This window comes from Cherax quadricarinatus, chromosome 63 (assembly GCF_038502225.1).
Source record: "Cherax quadricarinatus isolate ZL_2023a chromosome 63, ASM3850222v1, whole genome shotgun sequence".
Classification (NCBI taxonomy): domain Eukaryota; kingdom Metazoa; phylum Arthropoda; class Malacostraca; order Decapoda; family Parastacidae; genus Cherax; species Cherax quadricarinatus.
In genome coordinates, this window is record NC_091354.1 from 24,856,137 (window position 1) to 24,884,092 (window position 27,956).

Sequence of the window (27,956 nt, forward strand, 5' to 3'; positions counted from 1 at the left end):
GGTACTACCGTCCTGTGGTAGTAGGTTGGTAGACAGCAACCACCCAGGGAGGTACTACCGTCCTGTGGTAGTAGGTTGGTAGACAGCAACCACCCAGGGAGGTACTACCGTCCTGTGGTAGTAGGTTGGTAGACAGCAACCACCCAGGGAGGTACTACCGTCCTGTGGTAGTAGGTTGGTAGACAGCAACCACCCAGGGAGGTACTACCGTCCTGTGGTAGTAGGTTGGTAGACAGCAACCACCCAGGGAGGTACTACCGTCCTGTGGTAGTAGGTTGGTAGACAGCAACCACCCAGGGAGGTACTACCGTCCTGTGGTAGTAGGTTGGTAGACAGCAACCACCCAGGGAGGTACTACCGTCCTGTGGTAGTAGGTTGGTAGACAGCAACCACCCAGGGAGGTACTACCGTCCTGTGGTAGTAGGTTGGTAGACAGCAACCACCCAGGGAGGTACTACCGTCCTGTGGTAGTAGGTTGGTAGACAGCAACCACCCAGGGAGGTACTACCGTCCTGTGGTAGTAGGTTGGTAGACAGCAACCACCCAGAGAGGTACTACCGTCCTGTGGTAGTAGGTTGGTAGACAGCAACCACCCAGGGAGGTACTACCGTCCTGTGGTAGTAGGTTGGTAGACAGCAACCACCCAGGGAGGTACTACCGTCCTGTGGTAGTAGGTTGGTAGACAGCAACCACCCAGGGAGGTACTACCGTCCTGTGGTAGTAGGTTGGTAGACAGCAACCACCCAGGGAGGTACTACCGTCCTGTGGTAGTAGGTTGGTAGACAGCAACCACCCAGGGAGGTACTACCGTCCTGTGGTAGTAGGTTGGTAGACAGCAACCACCCAGGGAGGTACTACCGTCCTGTGGTAGTAGGTTGGTAGACAGCAACCACCCAGGGAGGTACTACCGTCCTGTGGTAGTAGGTTGGTAGACAGCAACCACCCAGGGAGGTACTACCGTCCTGTGGTAGTAGGTTGGTAGACAGCAACCACCCAGGGAGGTACTACCGTCCTGTGGTAGTAGGTTGGTAGACAGCAACCACCCAGGGAGGTACTACCGTCCTGTGGTAGTAGGTTGGTAGACAGCAACCACCCAGGGAGGTACTACCGTCCTGTGGTAGTAGGTTGGTAGACAGCAACCACCCAGGGAGGTACTACCGTCCTGTGGTAGTAGGTTGGTAGACAGCAACCACCCAGGGAGGTACTACCGTCCTGTGGTAGTAGGTTGGTAGACAGCAACCACCCAGGGAGGTACTACCGTCCTGTGGTAGTAGGTTGGTAGACAGCAACCACCCAGGGAGGTACTACCGTCCTGTGGTAGTAGGTTGGTAGACAGCAACCACCCAGGGAGGTACTACCGTCCTGTGGTAGTAGGTTGGTAGACAGCAACCACCCAGGGAGGTACTACCGTCCTGTGGTAGTAGGTTGGTAGACAGCAACCACCCAGGGAGGTACTACCGTCCTGTGGTAGTAGGTTGGTAGACAGCAACCACCCAGGAGGTACTACCGTCCTGTGGTAGTAGGTTGGTAGACAGCAACCACCCAGGGAGGTACTACCGTCCTGTGGTAGTAGGTTGGTAGACAGCAACCACCCAGGGAGGTACTACCGTCCTGTGGTAGTAGGTTGGTAGACAGCAACCACCCAGGGAGGTACTACCGTCCTGTGGTAGTAGGTTGGTAGACAGCAACCACCCAGGGAGGTACTACCGTCCTGTGGTAGTAGGTTGGTAGACAGCAACCACCCAGGGAGGTACTACCGTCCTGTGGTAGTAGGTTGGTAGACAGCAACCACCCAGGGAGGTACTACCGTCCTGTGGTAGTAGGTTGGTAGACAGCAACCACCCAGGGAGGTACTACCGTCCTGTGGTAGTAGGTTGGTAGACAGCAACCACCCAGGGAGGTACTACCGTCCTGGAAAGAGATGACTGCCAATGATATGAATGAAAAGAAGTTGGATGTCCTGGCTCTAAGCGAAACAAAGCTGAAGGGGGTAGGAAAGTTTCAGTTTTGAGAAATAAATGGGATTAAGTCATGAGTATCTGAGAGAGTTAGAGCTAAGGAAAGGGTAGTAATAATGTTGAAGAGCCGGTTATGGAAAGAGAAGATGGAATATTAATGTATAAATTCATTGAGTATGTGGATTAAAATAAGGGCAGGATGCAAAAACTAGGTTATAATAAATATGTATGCACCTGGAGAAGAGAAGAGTGTATAGCAAAGAGAGAGATTTTGGGAGATGTTAAGCGAGTGTTTAGGAGCTTCTAAGTCAATTAAGAGGGTAAGCAAACCATACCCCCGGCCGGGATTGAACCCGCGGTCACAGAGTCTCAAAACTCCAGCCCGTCGCGTGTGGGAGGGGACCTAAATGCTAAATTGGGAGAAATGGTTAGAGGGTGTGGTAGGTAAGTTTGGGGTGCAAAGTGTAAGTGATAATGGGGGCATTTGATTCGACTTTGTAATAGAAAGGGGGTTTCGTAATAGGTAATGTAAATTAAAAAAAAATGGATACGTATACAAGATATGACTTCGGGCATATACACGGTAGTTTATTTGACTACGTATTGTTAGATAAAAAAAATTGATGGGTAGACTTCATGAAGTGCATGTTTATAGAGAGACCACATGTATATCAGACCATTTTTAGTTATAGCTGCACTGAGAGTAAAAGGTAGATGGGAAACAAGGAGATCAACAAGTTAGAGAGTGGTGAAGGTTTATAAACTAAAGGAGGAAGCAGTTAGGGTAAGATATAAACAACTATTGGGAGAAAGATGTACTAGGGAGAGTATAGGCAATGGGGAAGAAAAGGTATGGGGTAAATTTTAGAATGTAGTGTTATAGAATTCAGTAAAAGTTTATGGTTACAGGAAAGCGGGCGCGGGAGGCAAAAGAGCGATTGGTGGAATGACCAGATAAAAATATTAGCTAGAGAGTAAAAAAATAGCATTTGAGAGGTTTTTACAAAGTAGAAGTAATGCAAAGAGGGAGAAATATATGAAGAGAAAATAAGAAAAATTGAGAGAATAAGAAAAATTTTGAAGTGAGGTTATGGGATGGATAGGAGGCATGGCACATGTTGCAAATGTATGAAATAGGCAGTGAAGTGATTTTACGAGGATAATGAGGATCAGGGTAGAGTATGTAGGAGAGAGGGAGATTATTTCCCAGTAAAAGCCGGGGATGTGCGATGTCACCATGGTTGTTCAATTTATTTATAGATGGAGTTGTAAGACAAGTCAGTGCTCGGGTGTTGCAAGAGGTGTGGGACTGAAAGATGAAGATTCTAACAGTGGAAGTTGTCACAGGTGCTTTTTGCTGATGACACTGTGCTTTTGGGAGATTCTGAAGAGAAGTTACAGAGGTTGTTGGACGACTTGGGTGGGGTACGTAAAAGAAGGAAATTAAGATTGAAAATAGAAATGATTACGTAAAGTGGTGAGGATAACAAAAAAAATAGGTAATGGAAGCTTGGATATCAGACTGGAAGAAGAGACTATGGAGGAAGTTATTGTATTCAGACATTTGGTAGTTGACGTGTCAGCAGATAGGTCTGTGCAAGATGAGGTGAATCATAGAATTTATGAGGGTAAAAAAGTGAGTGTATGAGAAATGAGAAATATATGAGAGTTTAATTATACCAGCGCTCTTATGTGGGTGTGAAGCATGTGTGGTGAATGTTGCAACAAGAAGGCTGGAGGCAGTGGAGATGTGTCTCAGGGCAGTGTGCGATGTGAATATAATGCAGAGAATCTGTAGTTTGGAAATTAGGAGGAAGTGCGAGGATACTAAAAGTATTATCCAGAGGGCTGAGGATGGGTTGTTGAGGTGATTCCGACATTTAGAGAGGACAGCACAAGATAGAGTGACTTAGAGAGCGCATAAATCCTTAGTCGATTCTCTGGGCCATTTATCTACATTATCTATCACCTTTGACATCGATGGCTTCAAACAGTTATTTGTTGATATTTCCACTGCTTTACGTAAGCCTTTAATGGTGATGTGATTTAGAAGTCTGTCGATAGCACTTAGGTTTCTTGCCTACCTTGACATGATAACATTAACAGCATCATAACCCTGGGGTTCTGAGCTACCAAGAAATCCTGAAAATAATTATCTTCTCTTTCCTTTCAGGATTTTTTAATCCAATGATCATCAAGATCTATGATCAAGCAGCACTTGTGTAGCAAGACTTCTCTTCCTGTTATTCAATTCCACACTAGCTACCAGTAGCGCTATTACATTTAGACAAGTATGACTTATATTCCTAGCTGCACTCAGCTGCCGTTAAATCAATAGTATCTCGTTTACACTGTAGGACACCAAACTGTAAGATATATACCCAGCCAGACTGCATTTGCTAAATTCACTGAGTGACTTCTCATACATTTATTTCATCTATTAAGTTGCTTCAACCTTGGTTTCCTAGCAGGTGGAGTTAAATATTTTTTCACATTTATAGAAACTAGGATTTTCACCACATCGTAAACAAGGCCACGTCTTTGATATTTGTTCTTTGACTTATCCTGTGATAGATTATTGTTTGCTTTTATTATTAATTCACCTTCATCTATTGTTTTTGATACCATGAACGTACCCACTGCATATTTATGTTCAGTCTTTTTTTAAGTAATGATATCTACCTGTCTTATGCACTGAAGATTTAGATTTTGAGCCCAACTGCTTGACTTCAAGTTTAACTGCGTTTGATGAGATTCATTATTTACTGCAGTTTTAAGTTGCAATTACATGTCATGTACTCCGTGTAGTCTCATCTACATTGAAATTGAATTTATGCTATCGATTAGATAACCACTCAACCGTTTTGAGGGTAATTTCAAATGCATTATGCTGCTAATTAACCAATTAACTTGCTGAATGTCAAGATAATTACTTAGGGATTTTTTAGCTTCTCACACTGAATCCTGAAGTTCTATAACCTCGAGTATAAATGATTTCGTGAAGGTAATCTTAACAATTTCTTCATCACCTCGAGTCTATTTGTATCTACGTTATCACAAGAATCTTAAAAAATTGTCAGTGGTTGATGACAACTATGTAGCAGCTGTATGAGAACCTGAAGTTGAAGTCTAACTTGACCTTAGACATACCATGATTTTGTAATCATATCCAGACCAACTCCCGCAGCTAGGGAGAAGCTAACTTAGCACAGAACCCATCCCGTTCATAATCAGGGTGTAATATACTTAATCTCAGGTACTTTTGGAAAAGTATTGGTCGTGGCTGCTCCACTAGCAGCATTTCTTGTGCTAGTTGTGGGTCTAGTGTTTACTTTATTACATTTCTTACTCAACATTTTTGTAACTATTATTAAAGCTTATTACTAAATCAGTGTACTTACTGAATTCGGTCAAAGAGCTTTCCATATAATCATCTTCTGATTCTGTTACTATCATGAATACTTCTAACTCATCATGTCTTTGACGATAAGACTCAAACACTTGTATCAATATTTCTAGTTTATCATCGGTATCATCAGTCTCCGTCTGCATAAGATCGTCGACGACATTTCTCAAACACTGGGGAAATATGAGTCTTATTTCAATAACGTTTGCGAATTTACTCCAGTTAGTCTGTTAACTGTGTAGTTAACAGGAGTTAATAAGATTTCAATAACGTTTGCGAATTTACTCCAGTTAGTCTGTTAACTGTGTAGTTAACAGGAGTTAATAAGATTTCAATAACGTTTGCGAATTTACTCCAGTTAGTCTGTTAACTGTGTAGTTAACAGGAGTTAATAAGATTTCAATAAGGTTTGCGAATTTACTCCAGTTAGTCTGTTAACTGTGTACTTAACAGGAGTTAATAAGATTTAAAATTCACTTATTATTAGAGTTAAGACCTCTGTATAATTTCTATATTAAAATTTTCCACGTATATATGTCGTGCCGAATAAGTAAAATTTGCGATTTTGGCTTAAATAGCAAAGCACTTCTTGCCGAATAGGGCAAGCGAAAATTTGTGTATGCAATAATTTTTGCATGAATCATTCTGTATGCACTCACTTATTTGTGGTTACAGGAATCAAGTCATAGCTCCTGGCCCCGCCTCTTCACTGGTCGCTACTAGGTCACTCTCCCTGAACCTTGAGCTTTATCATACCTCTGCTTAAAGCTATGTATGCATCCTGCCTCCTATACATCGCTTCCCAAACTATTCCACTTCCTGACTACTCTGTGGCTGAAGAAATACTTCCTAACATCCCTGTGATTCATCTGTGTCTTCAGCTTCCAACTGTGTCCCCTTGTTGCTGTGTCCCATCTCTGGAACATCCTGTCTTTGTCCACCTTGTCAGTTCCTCTCAGTATTTTGTATGTCGTTATCATGTCCCCCATTTCTGCCCTGTCCTCCAGTGTCGTCAGGTTGATTTCCCTTAACCTCTCCTCGTAGGACATACCTCTTAGCTCTGGAACTAGTCTTGTTGCAAACCTTTGCACTTTCCCTAGTTTCTTTACGTGCGTGGCTAGGTGTGGGTTCCAAACTGGTGCCGCATACTCCAATATGGGCCTAACATACACGGTGTACAGGGTCCTGAACGATTCCTTATTAAGATGTCGGAATGCTGTTCTGAGGTTTGCCAGGTGCCCATATGCTGCAGCAGTTATTTGGTTAATGTGCGCTTCAGGAGATGTGCCTGGTGTTATACTCACCCCAAGATCTTTTTCCTGGAGTGAAGTTTGTAGTCTCTGGCCCCCTAGACTGTACTCTGTCTGCGGTCTTCTTTGCCCTTCCCCAATCTTCATGAGCTTGCACTTGGTGGGATTGAACTCCAGGAGCCAATTGCTGGACCAGGTCTGCAGCCTGTCCAGATCCCTTTGTAGTTCTGCCTGGTCTTCGATCGAGTAAACTCTTCTCATCAACTTAACGTCATCTGCAAACTGGGACACCTCATAGTCTATTCCTACCGTCATGTTGTTCACAAATACCAGAAACAGCACTGGTCCTAGGACTGACCCCTGTGGGACCCCGCTGGTCACAGGTGCCCACTCTGACACCTCGCCACGTACCATGACTCGCTGCTGTCTTCCTGACAAGTATTCCCTGATCCATTGTAGTGCCTTCCCTGTTATCCCTGCTTGGTCCTCCAGTTTTTGCACCAATCTCTTGTGTGGAACTGTGTCAAACGCCTTCTTACAGTCAAAGAAAATGCAATCCACCCACCCCTCTCTCTCTTGTCTTACTGCTGTCACCATGTCATAGAACTCCAGTAGGTTTGTGACACAGGATTTCCCGTCCCTGAAACCATGTTGGCTGCTGTTGATGAGATCGTTCCTTTCTAGGTGTTCCACCACTCTTCTCCTGATAATCTTCTCCATGATTTTGCATACTATACATGTCAGCGACACTGGTCTGTAGTTTAATGCTTCATGTCTGTCTCCTTTTTTAAAGTTTGGGACCACATTTGCTGTCTTCCATGCCTCAGGCAATCTCCCTGTTTCGATAGATGTATTGAATATTGTTGTTAGGGGTACACATAGCGCCTCTGCTCCCTCTCTCAATACCCATGGGGAGATATTATCTGGCCCCATTGCCTTTGAGGTATCTAGCTCACTCAGAAGCCTCTTCACTTCTTCCTCGGTTGTGTGCACTGTGTCCAGCACTTGGTGGTGTGCCCCACCTCTCCGTCTTTCTGGAGTCCCTTCTGTCTCCTCTGTGAACACTTCTTTGAATCTCTTGTTGAGTTCTTCACATACTTCACGGTCATTTCTTGTTGTCTTTCCTCCTTCCTTCCTTAGCCTGATTACCTGGTCCTTGACTGTTGTTTTCCTCCTGATGTGGCTGTACAACAGTTTCGGGTCAGATTTGGCTTTCGCTGCTATGTCATTTTCATATTGTCTTTGGGCCTCCCTTCTTATCTGTGCATATTCGTTTCTGGCTCTACGACTGTTCTCCTTATTCTCCTGGGTCCTTTGCCTTCTATATTTCTTCCATTCACTAGCACACTTGGTTTTTGCCTCCCTGCACCTTTGGGTAAACCATGGGCTCATCCTGGCTTTTTCATTATTCCTGTTACCCTTGGGTACAAACCTCTCCTCAGCATCCTTGCATTTTGTTGCTACATATTCCATCATCTCATTAACTGGCTTCCCTGCCAGTTCTCTGTCCCACTGAACCCCGTTCAGGTAGTTCCTCATTCCTGTGTAGTCCCCTTTCTTGTAGTTTGGCTTCATTCGTCCTGGCCTTCCTGCTTCTCCCTCCACTTGTAGCTCTACTGTGTATTCGAAGCTTAAAACCACATGGTCACTGGCCCCAAGGGGTCTTTCATATGTGATGTCCTCGATATCTGCACTACTCAAGGTGAATACTAAGTCCAGCCTTGCTGGTTCATCCTCTCCTCTCTCTCTTGTAGTGTCCCTTACGTGTTGGCACATGAAGTTTTCCAGTACCACCTCCATCATCTTAGCCCTCCATGTATCTTGGCCCCCATGTGGGTCCAAGTTCTCCTAATCGATCTCCTTGTGGTTAAAGTCACCCATGATCAGGAGCTTTGCCCTGCATGCATGAGCTCTTCTGGCCACTCTAGCCAGTGTGTCAACCATCGCTCTATTGCTCTCGTCGTACTCTTGCCTTGGCCTCCTGCTGTTCTGTGGTGGGTTATACATCACTGCTATTACTACCTTGGGACCTCCAGAGTGAAGTGTTCCCACTATGTAATCACTTTCTTCTCCGCTGTCTCCTCTCTCCAGCTCATCAAAATTCCAGCGATTTTTGATCAGCAATGCCACTCCTCCACCCCCCCTGTTCCCTCTGTCTTTCCTCAGGATTTGGTATCCCGTTCGAAAGATGGCATCTGTTATCATACCTGTAAGCTTGGTTTCTGTGAGAGCTATGATGTCCGGTGATGCTTCTTTGGCTCTTTCATGCCACTCCTCCCACTTATTTGTTATTCCATTAGCGTTTGTGTACCATACCTTCAGTTTCCTTTCCAACACTGTGGTTTGGGGGGCCTGTGAGGGTGGGAGACCTGGTGGCATACTGTGGGATTCTATAGCTCGGTGTTGGGTGGAGGCTGTGGGTATGGATAGTATTGTGTGTTGGGATGGTGTGATAGGTTGTATGGTTCTGAGAATAGTTGTGTGTGTGCTTGCCCTTGCTGTTCTGTTCTGCTCTGACTGACCTCTGCTGGTTCCATCCTTGTCTCTTTTCCTAGCTCCTTTCGCTTTTTTGTCCTCTCCCTCAGCTGCTGTCGTTCTGATTTTGTTCTGTCTCTGTCTTGGAACATCCTCTTGTACTCTTCCGAGTATTTCAATCGTGGTTTCTCTTGGAGGATCCTGTTCCGCACTGTTTCCGTCCTGAGAATCAGCTTGATTGGTCGGTTTCTCCCCTTCGAGTACCCCCCTATTCTCTGAAAATTTACAATCTCGTCCATCTCTTCACCTATTTCCGTGATGATTTTCTCAATCTCCTTTCTTTCTTCCTGCTGCCTTTCAGTGTGTGTCCTTTCCTCTCTCTCCTGAAGCCCATGGATAAACACTGATGTTGCCCTTTGTTCCTCCCATTGCCTCACCCTCTGTGACTGTGTGTGTGTGTGTGTGTGTGTGTGTGTGTGTGTGTGTATGTATGTGTATATGGTGGATTGGTGGGTGGATGTACTCACCTAGTTGAGGTTGCAGGGGTCGAGTCCTAGCTCCTGGCCCAGCCTCTTCACTGGTCGCTACTAGGTGACTCTCCCTGAACCGTGAACTTTATCTTACCTCTGCTTAAAGCTATGTATGGACCTTGCCTCCACTATATTGTGTGGATGTGCGGATGTACTCACCTAACTGTAGTCACCTAATTGTGGTTGCAGGGATCGAGACTCAGCTCCTGGCCCCGCCTTTTCACTTGAGTGCTACTAGGTCCTCGCTCTCCCTGCTCCATGAGCTTTATCATACCTTGTCCACCATGTAGATTCCTCTCAGTATTTTATGTCATAATGTCCCCCTTCCCTGTCCCTCTTGTCCTTCCAGTGTCATCAGGCCTATTTCCCTTAACCTCTCCTCGTAGGACATGCCCCCTTACTCCGGGACTAGTCTCGTTGCAAACCTTTACAGTTTCTCTAATTTTCTGAAGTGTTTGCCCAGGCGTGGGTTCCTAACTGGTGCTGCATATTCCAATAAAGGATTGACGTACACGGTAGAAAGGTCCTGAATTACTCCTTACTAAATTGTCGGAAAGCTATTATTAGGTTTGCTAGTCGCCCATATGATGAAGCAGTTATTTGGTTGATGTGCGCCTTAGGAGATATATTTCGGTATTATAATCACCCCTAGATCCTTCTCCTTGAGTGAGGTTTGTAGTCTTTGACCCCCTAGGCCGTAATTTTTCTGTAGTCTTCTTTGTCCTTCCTCGATCTTCATGACTTTGCACTTGGCGGGGTTGAACACCAGGATCCAGTTGTTAGACCAGGCATGTAGCCAGTCCAAATCCCCTTGTATTCCTGCCTGGTTCTCTTACGATTGAATTCTCCTCATTAACTTCACACCTTCTGCAAACAGACATATATGAGATTATTCCTTCCGTCATATCAATCATATATACCAGAAACAGCACCAGTCCTAGAATTGACCCCTGTGGAATCCCGCTCGTCACAGGCGCCCATTCCAACACCTCGTCATGTACAATGACTCGCTGCGGCCTTTCTGTCAGGCATTCTCTGATCCATTGAAGTGCCTTCCCTGTTATGCCTGCCTGGTCCTCCAGTTTTGCAATAATCTCTTTCGTGTGTGTGTGTGTGTGTGTGTGTGTGTGTGTGTGTGTGTGTGTGTGTGTGTGTGTGTGTGTGTGTGTGTGTGTGTGTGTGTGTGTGTGTGTACTCACCTATTTGTACTCACCTATTTGTGGTTGCAGGGGTCGAGTCTTAGCTCCTGGCCCCGCCTCTTCACCGGTTACTACTGGGTCCTCTCTCCCCGCTCCATGAGCTTTATCAAACCTCGTCTTAAAACTATGTATGGTTCCTGCCTCCACTGCATCACTTTCTAGGCTATTCCACTGCCTGACAACTCTATGACTGAAGAAATACTTCCTAATATCTCTGACTCATCTGTGTCTTCATCTTCCAATTTTGTGTGTGTGTGTGTGTGTGTGTGTGTGTGTGTGTGTGTGTGTGTGTGTGTGTGTGTGTGTGTGTGTGTGTGTGTGTGTGTGTGTGTGTGTGTGTGTGTGTGTGTGTGTGTGTGTGTGTGTGTGTGTGTGTGTGTGTGTGTGTGATAATAATCATTATATAATGCCACCAGTGCTGTTATCAGCTGTTAAGTAACTGCCAGTATTACTTTTGAGAAGTGCATAATACCACTATTATTACTTTGATATTTGATACACTAGGCTTAACGAGGACTTATTTAAATTAATTTTGCGCATAATCAATTACGTGCTTTCATTAATTAAACTTATATTAAAATGCACTTTTAACATTCCTTAGAACTTGCTTCTGCAAAGTTACTGGTATTCTTGAATGAATAAAATCTACACATAAATAGGCTTAATGAGAGCACACAAAATTACTCTGTCCTACATAGAGTACACATGTCTATAACTTTGTACTCAATAGTAGGACACAGTTACTAAACTGATTTGTACTCCTGAGTATGATAAATTAGACACATGTGCAACTCTTGGGTATCTTTATTGAGGAAACGTTTCGCCACACAGTGGCTTCATCAGTCCATACGTAGGAGAAACTTGAAGAACAGGAGGAGAATGAGGTAATCAGTCCCTCAACCTTGAGTCGATGTGTTTAGTCCATCAGTCTTGAATAGAATACGTATGGACTGATGAAGCCACTGTGTGGCGAAACGTTTCCTCAATAAAGATACCCAAGAGTTGCACATGTGTCTAATTTATCAACATGTCGGTTCTCTGAACCATTCATCTACACTCCTGAGTATACATATGAATACTGCTTCGTATCTAGTTGGAGTGTACATTTCTCAAAATATAATATCCAATAGTAATTAATTAAATTAATACTAATTCCTGTACGTGAGCCATTAATCTTATACGATTTGTTAATTTTTCTTCCTAGTGACTAGGTACATATATTATCTTTCAATGATTACTTTTATTTTCTAAAACACCAAAATCTGTGCATGTGCGCCATAAAATACTAATTCTTTGTTCTTGATCAACTTTTTTCTCTTTCTTCTGCCGTGAATGTAAATATACCAGATTTCAAGCAAAACGCATAGGTCCATCACAGGTCTTGTAAATACCCACATAAGAGACCTAAATACCACGAAGGAAGTTCGGAATCTCGCTGTTTAACTCAAAATAACGTTAATATTCATCAGCTTGGACTGTGTTATAACCAGGAATAAGGACACAGTTAATAACAAATAGTTAAAGAACTCAAGAGTTTATTTAAGTCTCATTTGGGCTGGGGGAAGGGGGGGGGTTGAAATCCATACACTTATCATTAGATCCTGTGACGAGACTACATTGTGAGTTGGCCAACTAGATGCTAAGAACAATCCTACCTTAACAACAGGCAGTTACCACTCCACTTTGAGTGTTCTGCACGGGAACATTTCTTTTTCCTGCTGAGGGACTGACCACTTCAAAGCTACATCTTCAAGGGTGATAGACCGATTACTAGAAACTCCTCAGTACTTGACTGAAGAAGCCTACTATGTAGGCGTAACGTTTCGGAATAAAGATACTTAACTCTTACACACTGTCTTGTCAACAGTCCAGTCTTACTCGCCTGCACTTATTTTTCTAGTGCTGAGATCATGCCTGTAGATGGCTGGAAGTGTTGGGTCGTGGCTGATACAGGGTATTTCTTCTTAAAGTGCTGTGTGCCATTCCAGCCACGTCTGGTTGCCGCCCACTACTCTTTTTGCTCCTCTTCTGTCCACATTAAGATGCCCACCCTCAGGTTTCCCTAAAATTTGTCTACCTTATATTCTTAGCTTCTCGTACACTTGACACATGCATCCACAACTCTCATTTCTCAGCAATGATTATTGCGTTTTACAGTGCTTAATTTATTATCGCTAAATAGTGACAAATTTCATTATCAAAACTGTGTAAAATGACAAACTTAAGGCACAATAAAAAATCTCGTTATAAGCTCCTTAAAAGTTCCTGGCACCGTATTAGGTGTTGAGATGGTGAGTCTGCTTTAAGGCTTTTGATTGACTGTCGGCTTTCCTTCTAGGGCTGATTTCTTCTCTTAATTTCGATAATTCTATTTCGTATTTACTATACCTTTACCTTACATATTAGATAATTTTACACCTTAGAAATGTTATATCCAGTAAATTAAACAATGCTTAATACTTAGAATTACGCTAAAGGAAATTTGTTTTTGGAAAGAAAATTAATCTTCTCTTTTCGAAGTGTTAAATCGATTGACATCTCATGAAGTTTTTTCTCTTTTGAGCGACTGATTTCTGTTTGCTGTAAGAATTCCAGAAATCTTACTTTATTTGAAGTTGTTGATACAGAGCTACGATTCAGTGTTGTTGACCGTGAAAGTGTTGCTGTAATGTTGCTGTAATTATTGTTTACTGTGATAGTGTGGTAATGAAAGCTGTACCTCCTCAGGTAGCTGCCCCAACACTTGGGACGGCTGGCAGTGCTGGCAAGCTACCTCACCAGACACAGAGATCAAGAGGCCTTGTCCCTCCTACATCTACCACGGCAAGGAGCCCTCCTGCGCCAGTAAGTTGTTTCAAGGAGCCCTCCTGCGCCAGTAAGTTGTTTCAAGCAGCCCTCCTGCGCCAGTAAGTTGTTTCAAGGGGCCCTCCTGCGCCAGTAAGTTGTTTAAAGGAGCTCTCCTGCGCCAGTAAGTTGTTTCAAGGGGCCCTCCTGCGCCAGTAAGTTGTTTCAAGGAGCCCTCCTGCGCCAGTAAGTTGTTTCAAGGGGCCCTCCTGCGCCAGTAAGTTGTTTCAAGGAGCCCTCCTGCGTCAGTAAGTTGTTTCAAGGGGCCCTCCTGCGCCAGTAAGTTGTTTCAAGGAGCCCTCCTGCGCCAGTAAGTTGTTTCAAGGGGCCCTCCTGCGCCAGTAAGTTGTTTCAAGGGGCCCTCCTATGCTAGTAACTGGTCATCTATCCGTCCATTACCTATTAAGGCAAGAGGACATATTATTGTCATAACTTCTCTTTTGTCACACATATATTTAATAATGGCAAATGGACCTTATGTACTAATAGGACGTCTTCGGTTCTTCTAATTACATCCATTGAAAGAGCCCACTCCATGTTCTTAGTATGTATATTGACTGCAACAATGAGCGCCTCTCTCCATCGTCTGAAAATTAACCATTACGACTTCTTGGTCTGGCCAACACTACATTCAATGGAAATATAAACACAAATGCAGTATAATGTGATCCTTTATTGACAACGTTTCACCCACACAGTGGGCTTTTTCAAGTCACACACGGATCTACCTGGGGTTGGAAGGTACGAGAGTATTTATAGTCTTGTTCAGAATGTTGAGGTCAGGTGGAGAATGCTGCATCTGATGATCTACCGGGTGGGGTTATAGAGTCTTGGGTAGCTTGGCATGGGTATTGGACAAGTTGTGTTCTATGTTCTTATGTGGGATAGCGATGAAGAAGTTTCTTGGCGAGTGGTTCAGCTATGTTATAGAAGCCATTGTTCTGGTTGAAATTGTTGGTTGTAGAGATGAGCGATGATTCCAGGATTCTTCTGTATTGAGTGTTGTCTTCTGTGGCTATAAGTCTTGAGTTTCTGTAGTTAATTAAATGGTTGTGTGAATTGCGATGTTGTACACAGGCATTCCTTGTATCGTCAGTCCTGCTTGCATATTGGTGTTCTGAAATACGTGTTTGGAGGTCTCTTGATGTTTCGCCCACATATAATTTGTTGCAGTCATTACAAGGGATCATGTATACCCCTGCAGAGGATGGAGGCTTGTCCTGTCTACTACTGGTGATGTCCTTGATGGTCGTGGTTGTGGAGGTAGATACTTGGAATGATGTTTTGGCAAAGATGTTGGAAACATGTTTGGCAATGGAGTTGGTTGGGAGGACTATGTATCTCTTCTCGGCAGTGTCTTCTCTGGGTGTGTTGAAGATGTTTAATGCCCGCCGTCTGCAGTCTCTGATGAAGTGACGAGGATAGTGGAGTTTAGAAAATACTTGTTCAATTATAGTGCATTCTTCCTCAAGGAACTCATTGCTGCAGATTCTGAGTGCACGTAGGAAGAAGCCTATAATTACACCACGTTTGGTTTTGGTGTCGTGGTGAGAGTAGAAGTGGAGAAGATCGTTTTGGTTGGTGGGTTTTCGATAGACTTTAAAACGAAGTTCGTGGTCAGCTTTGCAGAGCAGAACATCAAGGAAAGGAAGAGTGTTGTCGACTTCTTCTTCAAGTGTGAACTGGATTGAAGGATCGACCTGGTTGAGCTTGTCTTGGAGAGCTTGAACGTTGAAGCGTTTAGGAGTTATGAGGAGAATGTCGTCAACATAACGGAGCCAGGTGACAGACGAAGGAATAATGGTGGAGAAACGTTCGGCTTCTAGATGTTCCATGTATAGGTTCGCCAGGACTGCACTGAGTGGCGAACCCATGGGTAGTCCAAAAGTCTGCTGAAAGAGGTGATTTTCGAAAGAGAAACACGTAAAGCCAACACATAGTTCAACAAGGTCGATGAAATCGCTGGCTGGAATGGGAAGATCAAGTGAATCGTCAATTTTCCTGCGCAAGAGATCGATGGCTTGTGTAGTAGGTACTTTGGTGAATAGGGAAGTCACGTCAAGGCTGGAAAGTTTCTTGTTCCTGATGTTGATGTTGCGAATGCGATTGAGAAGATCACCCGAGTGTTTGAGATTTGCTGGACTGATAGTGCCCAAGAGTTTAGAGAGGTGTTTTGCGAGAATTCCTGAGAGCACCGCCGAAATCATTCGCAGCAGAGTTACCACAGCGAATGTTCAACAGAAGATCAGACTTGCTAGGAAACTACAAACACTCTGCGATAATAGTAATTGGAAAAGTTTAGGAAGACCTGAAATTATTCAAAATCTTTCATCTCGTCCACTGTCAACCACAGAAACTGAAGCCCTCAGCTTAGGCCTCAAATTCGCAACAGGAATTACGAAACCAAAACAAGACCTCAATTTCATCGCCAAAAACTACAGACACAATGACTCCGACTTCCAAAAAGGCTATCTTCAAGGCATCATCTCAGCAGCCATCCCAACACGCAGCTCCCCAGTCATACCTCGACGTTACATCAATGCACTCAAAGGTTTAGCAGAAGACACGACCATCAGGGTCACCACCGCTGATAAAGGAGGTGGTGTTGTTATCATGAACACTGTCGATTACAGGAACAAAATGCTCAATCTACTTAATGACCCAGATACCTACAAACCTCTCACAACTAACCAAGTGGACAACCTTACTAAAACTTTTCTTCAAAGGACTCGCCGCATTCTGATGGGCTCAGAACAAGGGAAGAAACTTCTGCACACCATGCCCAGCAACCCCAGACCTGCCAGAATGTACGGCCTGCCAAAGACTCACAAGCCTGGTATCCCACTGAGGCCCATATCCTCTGGAATAGGCAGTGCTCCCCACCAACTCTCAGGAATTCTCGCAAAACACCTCTCTAAACTCTTGGGCACTATCAGTCCAGCACATCTCAAACACTCGGGTGATCTTCTCAATCGCATTCGCAACATCAACATCAGGAACAAGAAACTTTCCAGCCTTGACGTGACTTCCCTATTCACCAAAGTACCTACTACACAAGCCATCGATCTCTTGCGCAGGAAAATTGACGATTCACTTGATCTTCCCATTCCAGCCAGCGATTTCATCGACCTTGTTGAACTATGTGTTGGCTTTACGTGTTTCTCTTTCGAAAATCACCTCTTTCAGCAGACTTTTGGACTACCCATGGGTTCGCCACTCAGTGCAGTCCTGGCGAACCTATACATGGAACATCTAGAAGCCGAACGTTTCTCCACCATTATTCCTTCGTCTGTCACCTGGCTCCGTTATGTTGACGACATTCTCCTCATAACTCCTAAACGCTTCAACGTTCAAGCTCTCCAAGACAAGCTCAACCAGGTCGAGCCTTCAATCCAGTTCACACTTGAAGAAGAAGTCGACAACACTCTTCCTTTCCTTGATGTTCTGCTCTGCAAAGCTGACCACGAACTTCGTTTTAAAGTCTATCGAAAACCCACCAACCAAAACGATCTTCTCCACTTCTACTCTCACCACGACACCAAAACCAAACGTGGTGTAATTATAGGCTTCTTCCTACGTGCACTCAGAATCTGCAGCAATGAGTTCCTTGAGGAAGAATGCACTATAATTGAACAAGTATTTTCTAAACTCCACTATCCTCGTCACTTCATCAGAGACTGCAGACGGCGGGCATTAAACATCTTCAACACACCCAGAGAAGACACTGCCGAGAAGAGATACATAGTCCTCCCAACCAACTCCATTGCCAAACATGTTTCCAACATCTTTGCCAAAACATCATTCCAAGTATCTACCTCCACAACCACGACCATCAAGGACATCACCAGTAGTAGACAGGACAAGCCTCCATCCTCTGCAGGGGTATACATAATCCCTTGTAATGACTGCAACAAATTATATGTGGGCGAAACATCAAGAGACCTCCAAACACGTATTTCAGAACACCAATATGCAAGCAGGACTGACGATACAAGGAATGCCTGTGTACAACATCGCAATTCACACAACCATTTAATTAACTACAGAAACTCAAGACTTATAGCCACAGAAGACAACACTCAATACAGAAGAATCCTGGAATCATCGCTCATCTCTACAACCAACAATTTCAACCAGAACAATGGCTTCTATAACATAGCTGAACCACTCGCCAAGAAACTTCTTCATCGCTATCCCACATAAGAACATAGAACACTGCAGAAGGTCTACTCACAACTTGTCCAATACCCATGCCAAGCTACCCAAGACTCTATAACCCCACCCGGTAGATCATCAGATGCAGCATTCTCCACCTGACCTCAACATTCTGAACATGACTATAAATACTCTCGTACCTTCCAACCCCAGGTAGATCCGTGTGTGACTTGAAAAAGCCCACTGTGTGGGTGAAACGTTGTCAATAAAGGATCACATTATACTTCATTTGTGTTTATATTTCCATTGTGTCGGTATTTTATACCATTTATTTCCACTACATTCAACTATTCCAAATCACTTACCCTCAATTATTCCAAACCACTTACCCTCAATTATTCCAAACCACTTACCCTCAATTATTCCAAACCACTGATCTTCAACCATTACAAACCACTTACCCTCAACTATTCCAAGCAACTGAATCTCAACTATTCCAAGCCACTTACCCTCAATTATTCCAAACCACTTACCCTCAAATATTCCAAACCACTTACCCTCAACTATTCCAAACCACTTACCCTCAACTATTCCAAGCCATTTACACTCAGCTATTCCAAGTCACTTACCTTCAACTATTCCAAACCACTTACGTTCAACTATTCCAAGCCACATATCCTCAACTGCTCCAAGCCACTTACCCTCAACTATTCCAAGCCATTTACCGTCAGCTATTCCAAGCCACTTACCCTCAACTATTCCAAGCCACTTACCTTCAACTATTCCAAACCACTTACGTTCAGCTATTCCAAGCCACTTACCCTCAACTATTCCAAACCACTTACCCTCAACTATTCCAAGCTATTTTCCCTCTCCATCGCCACCCCACCTCTTGATACTAAGTCACTTGCCAGCACCAACTCCACATCACCAACACCTTTCTGCTGCCTTCAAGAGTCTCAGCTTACCCTTCCTCATCGATTCCTTTTAGCACAATCATACATCTGCTGCTGTGTGCAGATGCCGTGTTGCACAGTATTATTTATACGGAAATGTTCTGCACTGGGAAACATGTTTCTATTTTTTCATAGCACAATTAGTGAGACATACGAGACACGAGAAACATTACATTTCAAGTCAAAAGTCTTTAATAATGTTCCTGAAAGCAAATGACAAAAAATGCTAATCCGTTGTAATCTTAATTGACTTAAGCTACGCTTAGAGTCGCTCCGCTAACATGTCCGTTTTCCGGCATTTCGTAGAGGAAGCGAGCAAGAGGTGTGACGAGGCCGGTCACTGGTATAGGCGGGAAGGACGCCACGAATGGAGCAACTACTCTTCTTGTAGCGTCGAACAAAACATCCACCGGCGCCTCTACGTCCACATCGCTGCCTACAGCATCTCCGTCGCTGCTCTTTTCCCTGCTCTGTGCATCTTCTTCTCCTACAAGTGAGTTTTCATAATTGATCCCACGACTATCAGTGGCAGCCTCATCTTCATATATCACCCTTCATGCTTTCATATACCAATTTTTTGGTCAACTCTTCTTATTTCACACGTTTATATAGTTTCTGGTCTTTCAGTCTCAAGATATTTTATGTATATAGAAGTTTGGAATGCAGTGATAAAGCTCTATAACAGAAAAGTAATTGTATTTGGTTTCAGGCACAATCATACAAATATGCCACTGACTGATTGTCCTTCAATTGTGGGGGAGTAATGACAGAAATATGCATGACACGCTAGTTTACATCTAATGAATAGATTCCTAAATGTTTTAATTATTTCTCTTTTGTAAAATACATTAAAATGTATAACAAATTTGAAAACTAACGTTGTATCATTTTCTTTATCAATATTCTTTGGAAATGTGAATTTATATTGAAATAAAAAATCCTACAGAGGGAGACATGACACCGAGAAGTGAGCTAGCTCACAAAGTGTCCGAAAATTGGATAAATACTTCCCAGTCCACCTTTCTTGCCTAGATAATAAAATATTTGAGAGAAAATGATTAGATATTCACTAAGTGCACAACGTATTAGATAGAAATATACACAAGGAATGATTTCTGTTACTTGAGCATGTTTAGGAGAAACGAAGTAGAATGGAGTAACAATTCCTTAAATTTGATTATTTTTTTTTAATTATATTAGGCAAAGAGATGCTTTGACATTGTTTTATATTTTTAAAACACCGATCGTCTCCCACTAACGTGTAAAATTCATTCTTTTTCACTCTCCAAAATTTATCCACCAATCTTTGCAACTTCTCTTCAGAAACTCCCAAAAGAACTGTAACACTGACAAAAAAACATCTGTGACAGCTACCACTTTCATCAGATTTATTATCTTTTAGTCCTGTATCTCTCTCCAGCATGCCAGTATCCCAGAGTTTTCCAACCCCATCCATGAACACCTTAAACAATTATAGGGATAACACATTTCTCTGTCTCAAGCAGACTTGCTGTAAAAATAATACCCTTCTATCCTACATTTTCTTATTTGACACTCACTTTACAGAAAGACAGATCTGGTACTGTGCTAGCCAGCCAAGGCAGAAAAGATTCTGACAGTCTGGGATTTTACGGTTTTTACTTCCTCTAAAGTCTAAATGATCAAGTTTAGACATATTTCCATTATCACCTCGAGGCGAGAACCCATTGCGACGACCCCGAAGGTAGTAGAGCCTCCAAGAGCACCAGTCGAAGTTATCACTTAACCATTCACTGGGTAGTAGCGACGGGCGGTGTTCTTTTTTTTTTTTTTTTTTTTTTATTCGCCGGTATTCTCCCGGCCCGGGTCTTTTCCAAGTAGTGGTGACCCGGCCTTGGCTCCCTATCTGTGGAGTGTCTCGAGACTTAAGTCTCCCATGGGAAGAGGTACAGTACCTCCTCATCTTTGGGACCAAGTGTCCCCAGGCCTAGCCACATTCCCCGCCCTCACGGGGCTCGTAGGGAGAAGCTAGGCCTCTGGTCTGCCATCTACCCCGCCTCAAAGGGGCTCGTGGGGATGGCAGTCTTATGAGCTGCAGATGGTAGCAAGCTCAGGCCTCTTCTTAGGGCGGTGTTCGCAGAGGACACTGACTTATTCAGTGTATGCTGATGACTTTAACTTACTGGAAATTCTTTGCTCATGGGAGACAATTATAAGCTCCATTTCCTATCATGAAGGGGTTTGAGAGCGTTACCTGCGTCTCTGGGAGGAAAAAACCAGCTCAACCCTCCAGGATGGTGGCCCGTGGCCTGGTGACAAAGCTTTCGCTTCACATGGCGAGAGTCCGGGTTCGATTCCCGGCGAGGGTTGAAACACTGGGCGTATTTCCTCACACCGGTGGTCTTTGTTCACCCATCAGTATAAAATGTATACCTGAGTGTTAGTCGACTGGTGTGGGTCGCATCCCGGGAAAAAATTGACCTAAATTGCCAGAAATGCTCTGCATAACAAGTGGCTTTCTGTATAGTAGTATGTCATTGATGTCAGCTAGGCCTGTATGCCTTCTACGTGTACTTGAAGAAATAAAAATATTATTACTATTATTATTAATTATTAATTATTATTATTATTATTACTATTATTATTATTATTATTATTAAGTTTAGCTCACGAGCGGCCAGAACATAAGACGTCAACACTGCCCTGTTATTGCTCAATCTTGTGCGCCTAGAATTACACACTTATCCTTCTAAGAAGAAGCTGAGAAGAAATTTCGCCCAGGCCTCCCACCCTTCACTCTGAAACATGAAGCAGTCGCAGCATTTAGCTAGCCACCCAGGCCAGGTTGGTGCACACATTCTGGCTAAGGCTAACTACGATAATATGCAGGAAAATGGTTTTGAGTGGTGCGCATCGAATACACTATAAATGCCCTTAAACTTAGAGCTAAATGTTTCGCTTACAAGAAACACCTGCCAATTGTATTCGGCGCTTGCCGCAGCTACCGCAGTCAGCTGTGTGTATACCGAATTACTCCACACAAACATTTGTTATTTTCTTCTTTCAGACAGCTGCGTGTTCACCGTATAACTTTACATAAACACCTGTTCCTGAGCCTTCTCTTGGAGGCGCTGGGAGTCATCATCTTCAGGCTACTGCAGCTCTACAAGAACGATCTCATTCAACAGGTGTGTAGCAGATTATGCAACAGATGTGAAGTCCATCATTCAACAGGAACGCAGAATCATGTAATAGGTGTTTAGCAAATGTGTAGCGTTCTCCTACATCTAGCAAGTGTGTAGTGTTCTTCCACATCTAACAGATGTGTAGCTTCATGTTACAAGTGTGTAGCATCTTGCAACAGGTACGTAGCACCCAACCAACATATACAGAATCATCTAAGAGGCGTTTAGTGAATCAAGCAACAGGTTTGCAATATCTTCCAACAAGTGTGCAATGTCTTCAAACAGGTGTGCAATATCTTTCAACACGTGTGTAGTATTATTCAATATATGTGTGAAAATATTAAAAAAAAAAGTGTGTCACATTGTGCAGCAGGTGTATAGCGTCATCCAACAATTGTCATGCACCCTTTTGTCTCACGCCCGTCTTCCCATCTCTAGACTATCTCCTTCCTAATAACACGCCTAACATCTTGCCTCATGACAGTTTGCCTTGTCTCGGGCGCTTCCTTGTCTCATTGATGTCTCCTCGTCTCACGCATGTGACAGAGTTCCACGCCTCTCCTTGTCTCAGGCCTCTTTATTTATAATATCACAACAGTCTAAGATCTGTCTCATAAACTGTACCGTGTCAGGTGTCTGTCTCTCTCTGCTGTGGCACATTACTACAGGAACCCTGGAAGCTTCAACCACCAATAATCCCCTTCAGCCCTCAATGTAACCACAGTGATAATAATCATCATTTAACCTCTTCTTATGTGTGTCTCCGCCTCTACCAGATATGGATCAGTAGGTCTAATAGTTATGTAATAGTGCTCTTCTGTGTGAGTGGAGCAAAACCCCCTGGAACACAATTCGTACGATAATACCCGCCAAATAAAATCTCCGCCGGACAAACTACCTAAACAAAACTCACAGGGGAAAAAAAGACAATATAAACGAACCTAATTTAACCTAGTCTAAATCATCGTAATATATCCTAACCTAACACAACTTATCCTACTGTAACCTAGTCTATTGAAACTAAGCCAAAGCTAACCAAACCTAACTGACCTAAGCCAGATCAAATTGATACTGAGAGGCTCTTGTCCGGATGGTTATGTCCTAGAAATTTTTGTCTGGACGAGGTTCTAACTCTTCCCCGAATCAAGTAGCAATAATGGTGGTAGGAAGTGGAAGGTTCAAGTCCTTAAGTGGATGAAGTGCACCTGCTTAAGTGAAGTGTTTGAGGAGCTTTTGAACAAAGTTAGACAGTAATTTTGGTATGGGACCTAAATGCTAAAGTAGGAGAAACGTTTATAGAAGGTGCGGTAGATACGTTTGGGGTGCCAGGTGTAAATGATAATGTGTAGCCTTTGATTGAACTTTGTATAGAAAGAGGGTTGGTTATAGGTAATACATATTTTAAAATAATAAAGGATAAATAAGTATACAAGATATGATATAGGGCGTAATGCCAGTAGTTTGTTGGACTATGTATTGGTAGATAAATAAGTGATGGGCAGACTTCATGGTGTGCATATTTATAGAGGTACCAGAGATACATCAGACCATTTTTTAGTTGTAGCTACATTGAGAGTAAAAGGTAGATGGGATACAAAGAAAACAGAATCAGCAAGTAAGAGAGAGGTGAAGGTTTATAAACTAAAGGAGGAGGCAGTTAGAATAAGATATAAACAACTATTGGAAGAAAGATGGGCTGGTAAAAGTATAGGCAATGAGGTTGAAGAAGTATGGGGTAGATTTAAGAATGTAGTGTTAGAGTGTTCAACATAAAGTTGTGGTTGCACGAAAGTGGGTGCGGGAGAGAAGAAGAGTGATTGCTGGAATGATGAGGTAAAGAGAGCAGTAAAAGAGAAAAAGTTAGCATATGATAGGTTTTAACAAAGTAGAAGTGATACAAGGAGAGAGGAGTATATGGAGAGAAAAACAGAGATTAAGAGAGCGATGATGAAATGTAAAGGGAGAGGAAATGAGTGGGTGAGATGCTATCAGTCAATTTTAATGAAGATAAGAAGACGTTTTGGAGTGAGATTAACAATTTGAGGAAGCCTAAAGAATGAATGAGGAGCGTATCGGGAAGGAGAGAATATTTTGAGGAACTGTGGGTGGGGAGGTATAACATCATGTAGGAGCGAGGAAGAGCCAGTCGTGTGTGTGTGAGAAGTGCGTGTGAAGTGTGATTGATGGGATAAAGACAGAAATGTTAAAGGCAAGTATGGATATAATTTTGGAGTGGTTAGTGCTTTTATTTAATAATGTATGGAAGAGCGTAAGGTTCCTATGGACTGGCAGAAGCTGTGCATACCTCCTTTGTATAAAGGCAAAAGGGACGAAAGTGTAAAAATTATAGGGAACTAAGCCTGATGAATATATCTGTTTAAGTGTATGATAGAGTTATTAATGAAAGAATTAAGAGTAAGAACTATAGCAGGATCGCAGATGAAAAAAGGAGTGAAATTTATATGAGAACAGTATCTAGAGAAGGGTAAAATTGTTTTTGTTGCATTTATGGATTTGGAAAAGGTGTATGGTTGGGTAGAGAGAGGGGCAATGTGGCAGATGTTGCAAATGTATGGAATAGAAGATAGGTTACTGAAAAGAGTGAAGAGTTTTTAAGACGATAGGGAAGCTCAGGTTAGAGTATGTAAGAGAGAGGGAGATTATTTCCCAGAAAAAATAGACTTCAGACAGGATGTGTGATGTCACCATGGTTGTTCATTATATTTATAGATGGGGATGTAACAGAAGTGAATGCTAGGGTGTTGGCAAGAGGTATGAGATTAAAAGATAAAGAATCTAACACAAAGTGGGAGTTGTCACAGTTGCTTTTTGCTGATGACACTGTGCTTTTGGGAGGTTCTGAAGAGAAGTTGCAGAGGTTCGTGGACGAGTTTAGTAGGGTATGTAAATGAAGGAAATTAAAGTGAACACAGGGAAGAGTAAGGTGACGTGGATAACATAAAATTTAGGTAATGAAAGATTGGATGTCAGTTTGGAGTATGAAGGAAGTGAATGAATTCAGATATTTGGGAGTGAACTTGTCAGCAGGTGGGTCTATGCAAGATGAGGTGAATCATACAACTGATGAGAGGAAAAAGGTGATTTGTGCATTGAGGAGTCTGTCAAGACAAAGAACGTTATCCATGGAAGCAAAAAGGTGAATGTATGGGAGTATAGTTATACCAATGCTCTTATTTGGGTATGAAGCATGGGTGGTGAATGTTACAACAAGGAGAAGACTGGAGGCAGTGGAGTTATCGTGTCTGAGGGCAATGCGTGGTGTAAATATAATGAAGAAAATCTGACGCTTGAAAATTAAGAAAAGGTTTAGGGTTACTAAAAGTATTAACCAGAGAACTGAGGAGCGGTTGTTGAGGTGGTTCGGGCATTTAGAGAGGAAGGAACGAAATAAGATTACTTGGAAGACATATAAATTTGTGGAAGGTGGTTTAGGGGTCCGCCTATGAAAGGTTGGAGGGAGGGGGTAAAGGAGGTTCTGTGTACGAGGGGCTTGGACTTCCAGCAAACGTGCATGAGCATGCCAGATAGGAGCGAATGGAGACAAATGTTTTTTAAGACTTGACATGCTGTTGGAGTGTGAGCAAAGTAACATTTATGTATAGATTCAGGGAAACTGGCAAGCCGGATTTGAGTCCTGGAGGACGGAAGTGCCTGCGTTCTGAAAGAGGGGTGTTGATACTGCAGTTTTTTTAATTGTAGAGTAGGCATGCCTCTGGCAAGACAGTGATACGGTGAATGATTAAAGTGTTTCTTTTTCGGGTCACCTTGCCTTGGTGGGAAAAGTCCGATGTGTAAATAAAAAAAAAACTAGCAGTAAAGTATTTTAAGCATTATAATCAATATGAGATGAGTTCATAGCCGGTCTTAAAATGATTGAGTAAATTTAAAGTATATAAAGACCCTTTATGGTGACAAACGACACAACAGACAGAGAAAGACACGACGAGGACAGAAATCATAGAGTGAGGTGAACGCTGAGAAATAGGATCATATCAACACATCACATCACTCAAGTATCCCTGAAAAAAATTTTCTTTACTAGCATTACTGCAATTTTTTCTTGCCCTATAGTGTAATTAACTATGTCAGAAATTATTGTACCATTAGGTAAGGTTCTGGTAATAAATACCGACAAGTTGATTTAGAAAGACACGTAAGGAAACACTATTACATGTTTATTAGAAAACGTTCGGGTCCTGGGACCTTGATCACTTCTTTCTACGTCTGTATGATAGAAGTGATCAAGGTCCCAGGACCGAAACGTTTTCTAAGAAATGAGTTGTAGTGTTTGCTTACATGTTTTTCTAAATCAAGGTTCGATTTATATCGTTTTCGCCAGATTTCCTGTGAAAATGGATTACTTTCTAAATCTAAACTGAGGAGGGACATCAGGAGCATGAAGATGTTGATCCTGCAGTACATGAACTAGTGAAGGCAGTAGTGACGGCGGTAGTGAAGGCAGCAGTGAAGGCAGCAGTGAAGGCAGTAGTGAAAGCAGTAGTGAAGGCACTAGTGAAAGCAGTAGTGAAGGCACTAGCGAAGGCAGTAGTGAAAGCAGTAGTGAAGGCAGTAGAAAAGGCAGTGGTGAAGGCAGTAGAAGAGGCAGTAGTGAATGCAGTAGAGAAGGCATTAGTGAGTACAGTAGTGAAGGCAGTAGAAAAGGCAGTAGTGAATGCAGTAGAAAAGGCAGTAGTGAATGCAATAGAAAAGGCAGTAGTGAATGCAGTAGAAAAGGCAGTAGTGAATGCAGTAGAAAAGGCAGTAGTGAATGCAATAGAGAAGGCATTAGTGAGGGCAGTAGTGAAGGCAGTAGTGGAAGCAGTAGAAAAGGCAGTAGTGAATGCAGTGTAGGAAGCATTAGTGAGGGCAGTAGTGAAAGGAGTTGTGAAATCAGTAGAAAAGGCAGTTGCGAAGTCAATAATTCTACTGATCAGTCGACAATTCATGGACCTTCAGATGTAAGTCAATTCCCAGATGATTGACCACACTGACCTCGTCTAAAAAAAATAAATATCCTTCACGTGTGTGTGGTATAAGAACAAAATACGTATATACAACAGCTGGTGTGATCGTGGTTCGAATACTCAGTTGTACATGATTCATTATATTACTTTACCTCTCTTTTTAAGACGCCAGGAGAACTTGGGGTCGTAACGAGACGTTCTAGCGCGATGGTGTCACAAACTGGAAAAAGGAAGGAATTTTCTCAACACACAATAAATAACTGTCGCACATAAGTAGGCAAAAGAATCATGAATAATATTTAGAAACCAGAAAATAACTCGACTTTGGATTCAACATTTAAAGGATACTGATCACTTAAAATCTATTCAAGAAAATAGACTGCTTGTCACAACACGTCATAGAAAGGACACAGACAAGGTGATAAAAGTGAGAGTTGGGAATTAGTTTTGGAACTTTTTTCTCTCTGGGGGAATTTTGATGGTTTGATTTCCAAGAAAATTTCAGAGTTACCTGCCGACGCTAAATATATTCATGATGATATAAAAAATGAAATCATCAGTATTGTGAAAATCATGTTCATGTCAGTCATCATTGATGAATCAACCCAACCTAACAGAACATTTTGCTGTATATGTTAATGAAAGAAACAAATGACTCAAGAAATCGTAATGACACGATTGCAAACAAACCATACCCCCGGCCGGGATTGAACCCGCGGTCAGAGAGTCTCAAAACTCCAGCCCGTCACGTTAGTTTTGAGACTCTATGACCGCGGGTTCAATCCCGGCCGGGGGTATGGTTTATTTGCAATCGTGTCACTACGATTTCTTGAGTCATGTTGACGGCAGTGAAGGGACTTGAGCTAGAGTTCGTCACGGCCACGCTAGCTGGAGATTCGTCTGTAAAAACTTGCATTTGTTGTCACAGAGGTGCCTGTGCTAACTTTCCTATGGTGTAGAAATATACCTAGTTGGATGAATCTTATTGTGGCTAGCTGGTCTAGTGGCTAACGCGACGGGCTGGAGTTTTGAGA

General features: G+C 42.8%; 1 protein-coding gene across 1 annotated transcript in view; it reads left to right on the forward strand.

Moving 5' to 3' along the window:
- The window catches only part of LOC128698149 (uncharacterized), a 428,958-nt gene that overhangs the window by 298,068 nt on the left and 102,934 nt on the right, over window positions 1-27,956 (forward strand). Inside the window, exons 5-7 of the mRNA XM_070098535.1 lie at window positions 13,546-13,662; window positions 19,080-19,266; window positions 21,820-21,940. Of these exons, the coding sequence (XP_069954636.1) occupies window positions 13,546-13,662; window positions 19,080-19,266; window positions 21,820-21,940 (425 nt within the window). The remainder of the gene's footprint in view (window positions 1-13,545; window positions 13,663-19,079; window positions 19,267-21,819; window positions 21,941-27,956) is intronic.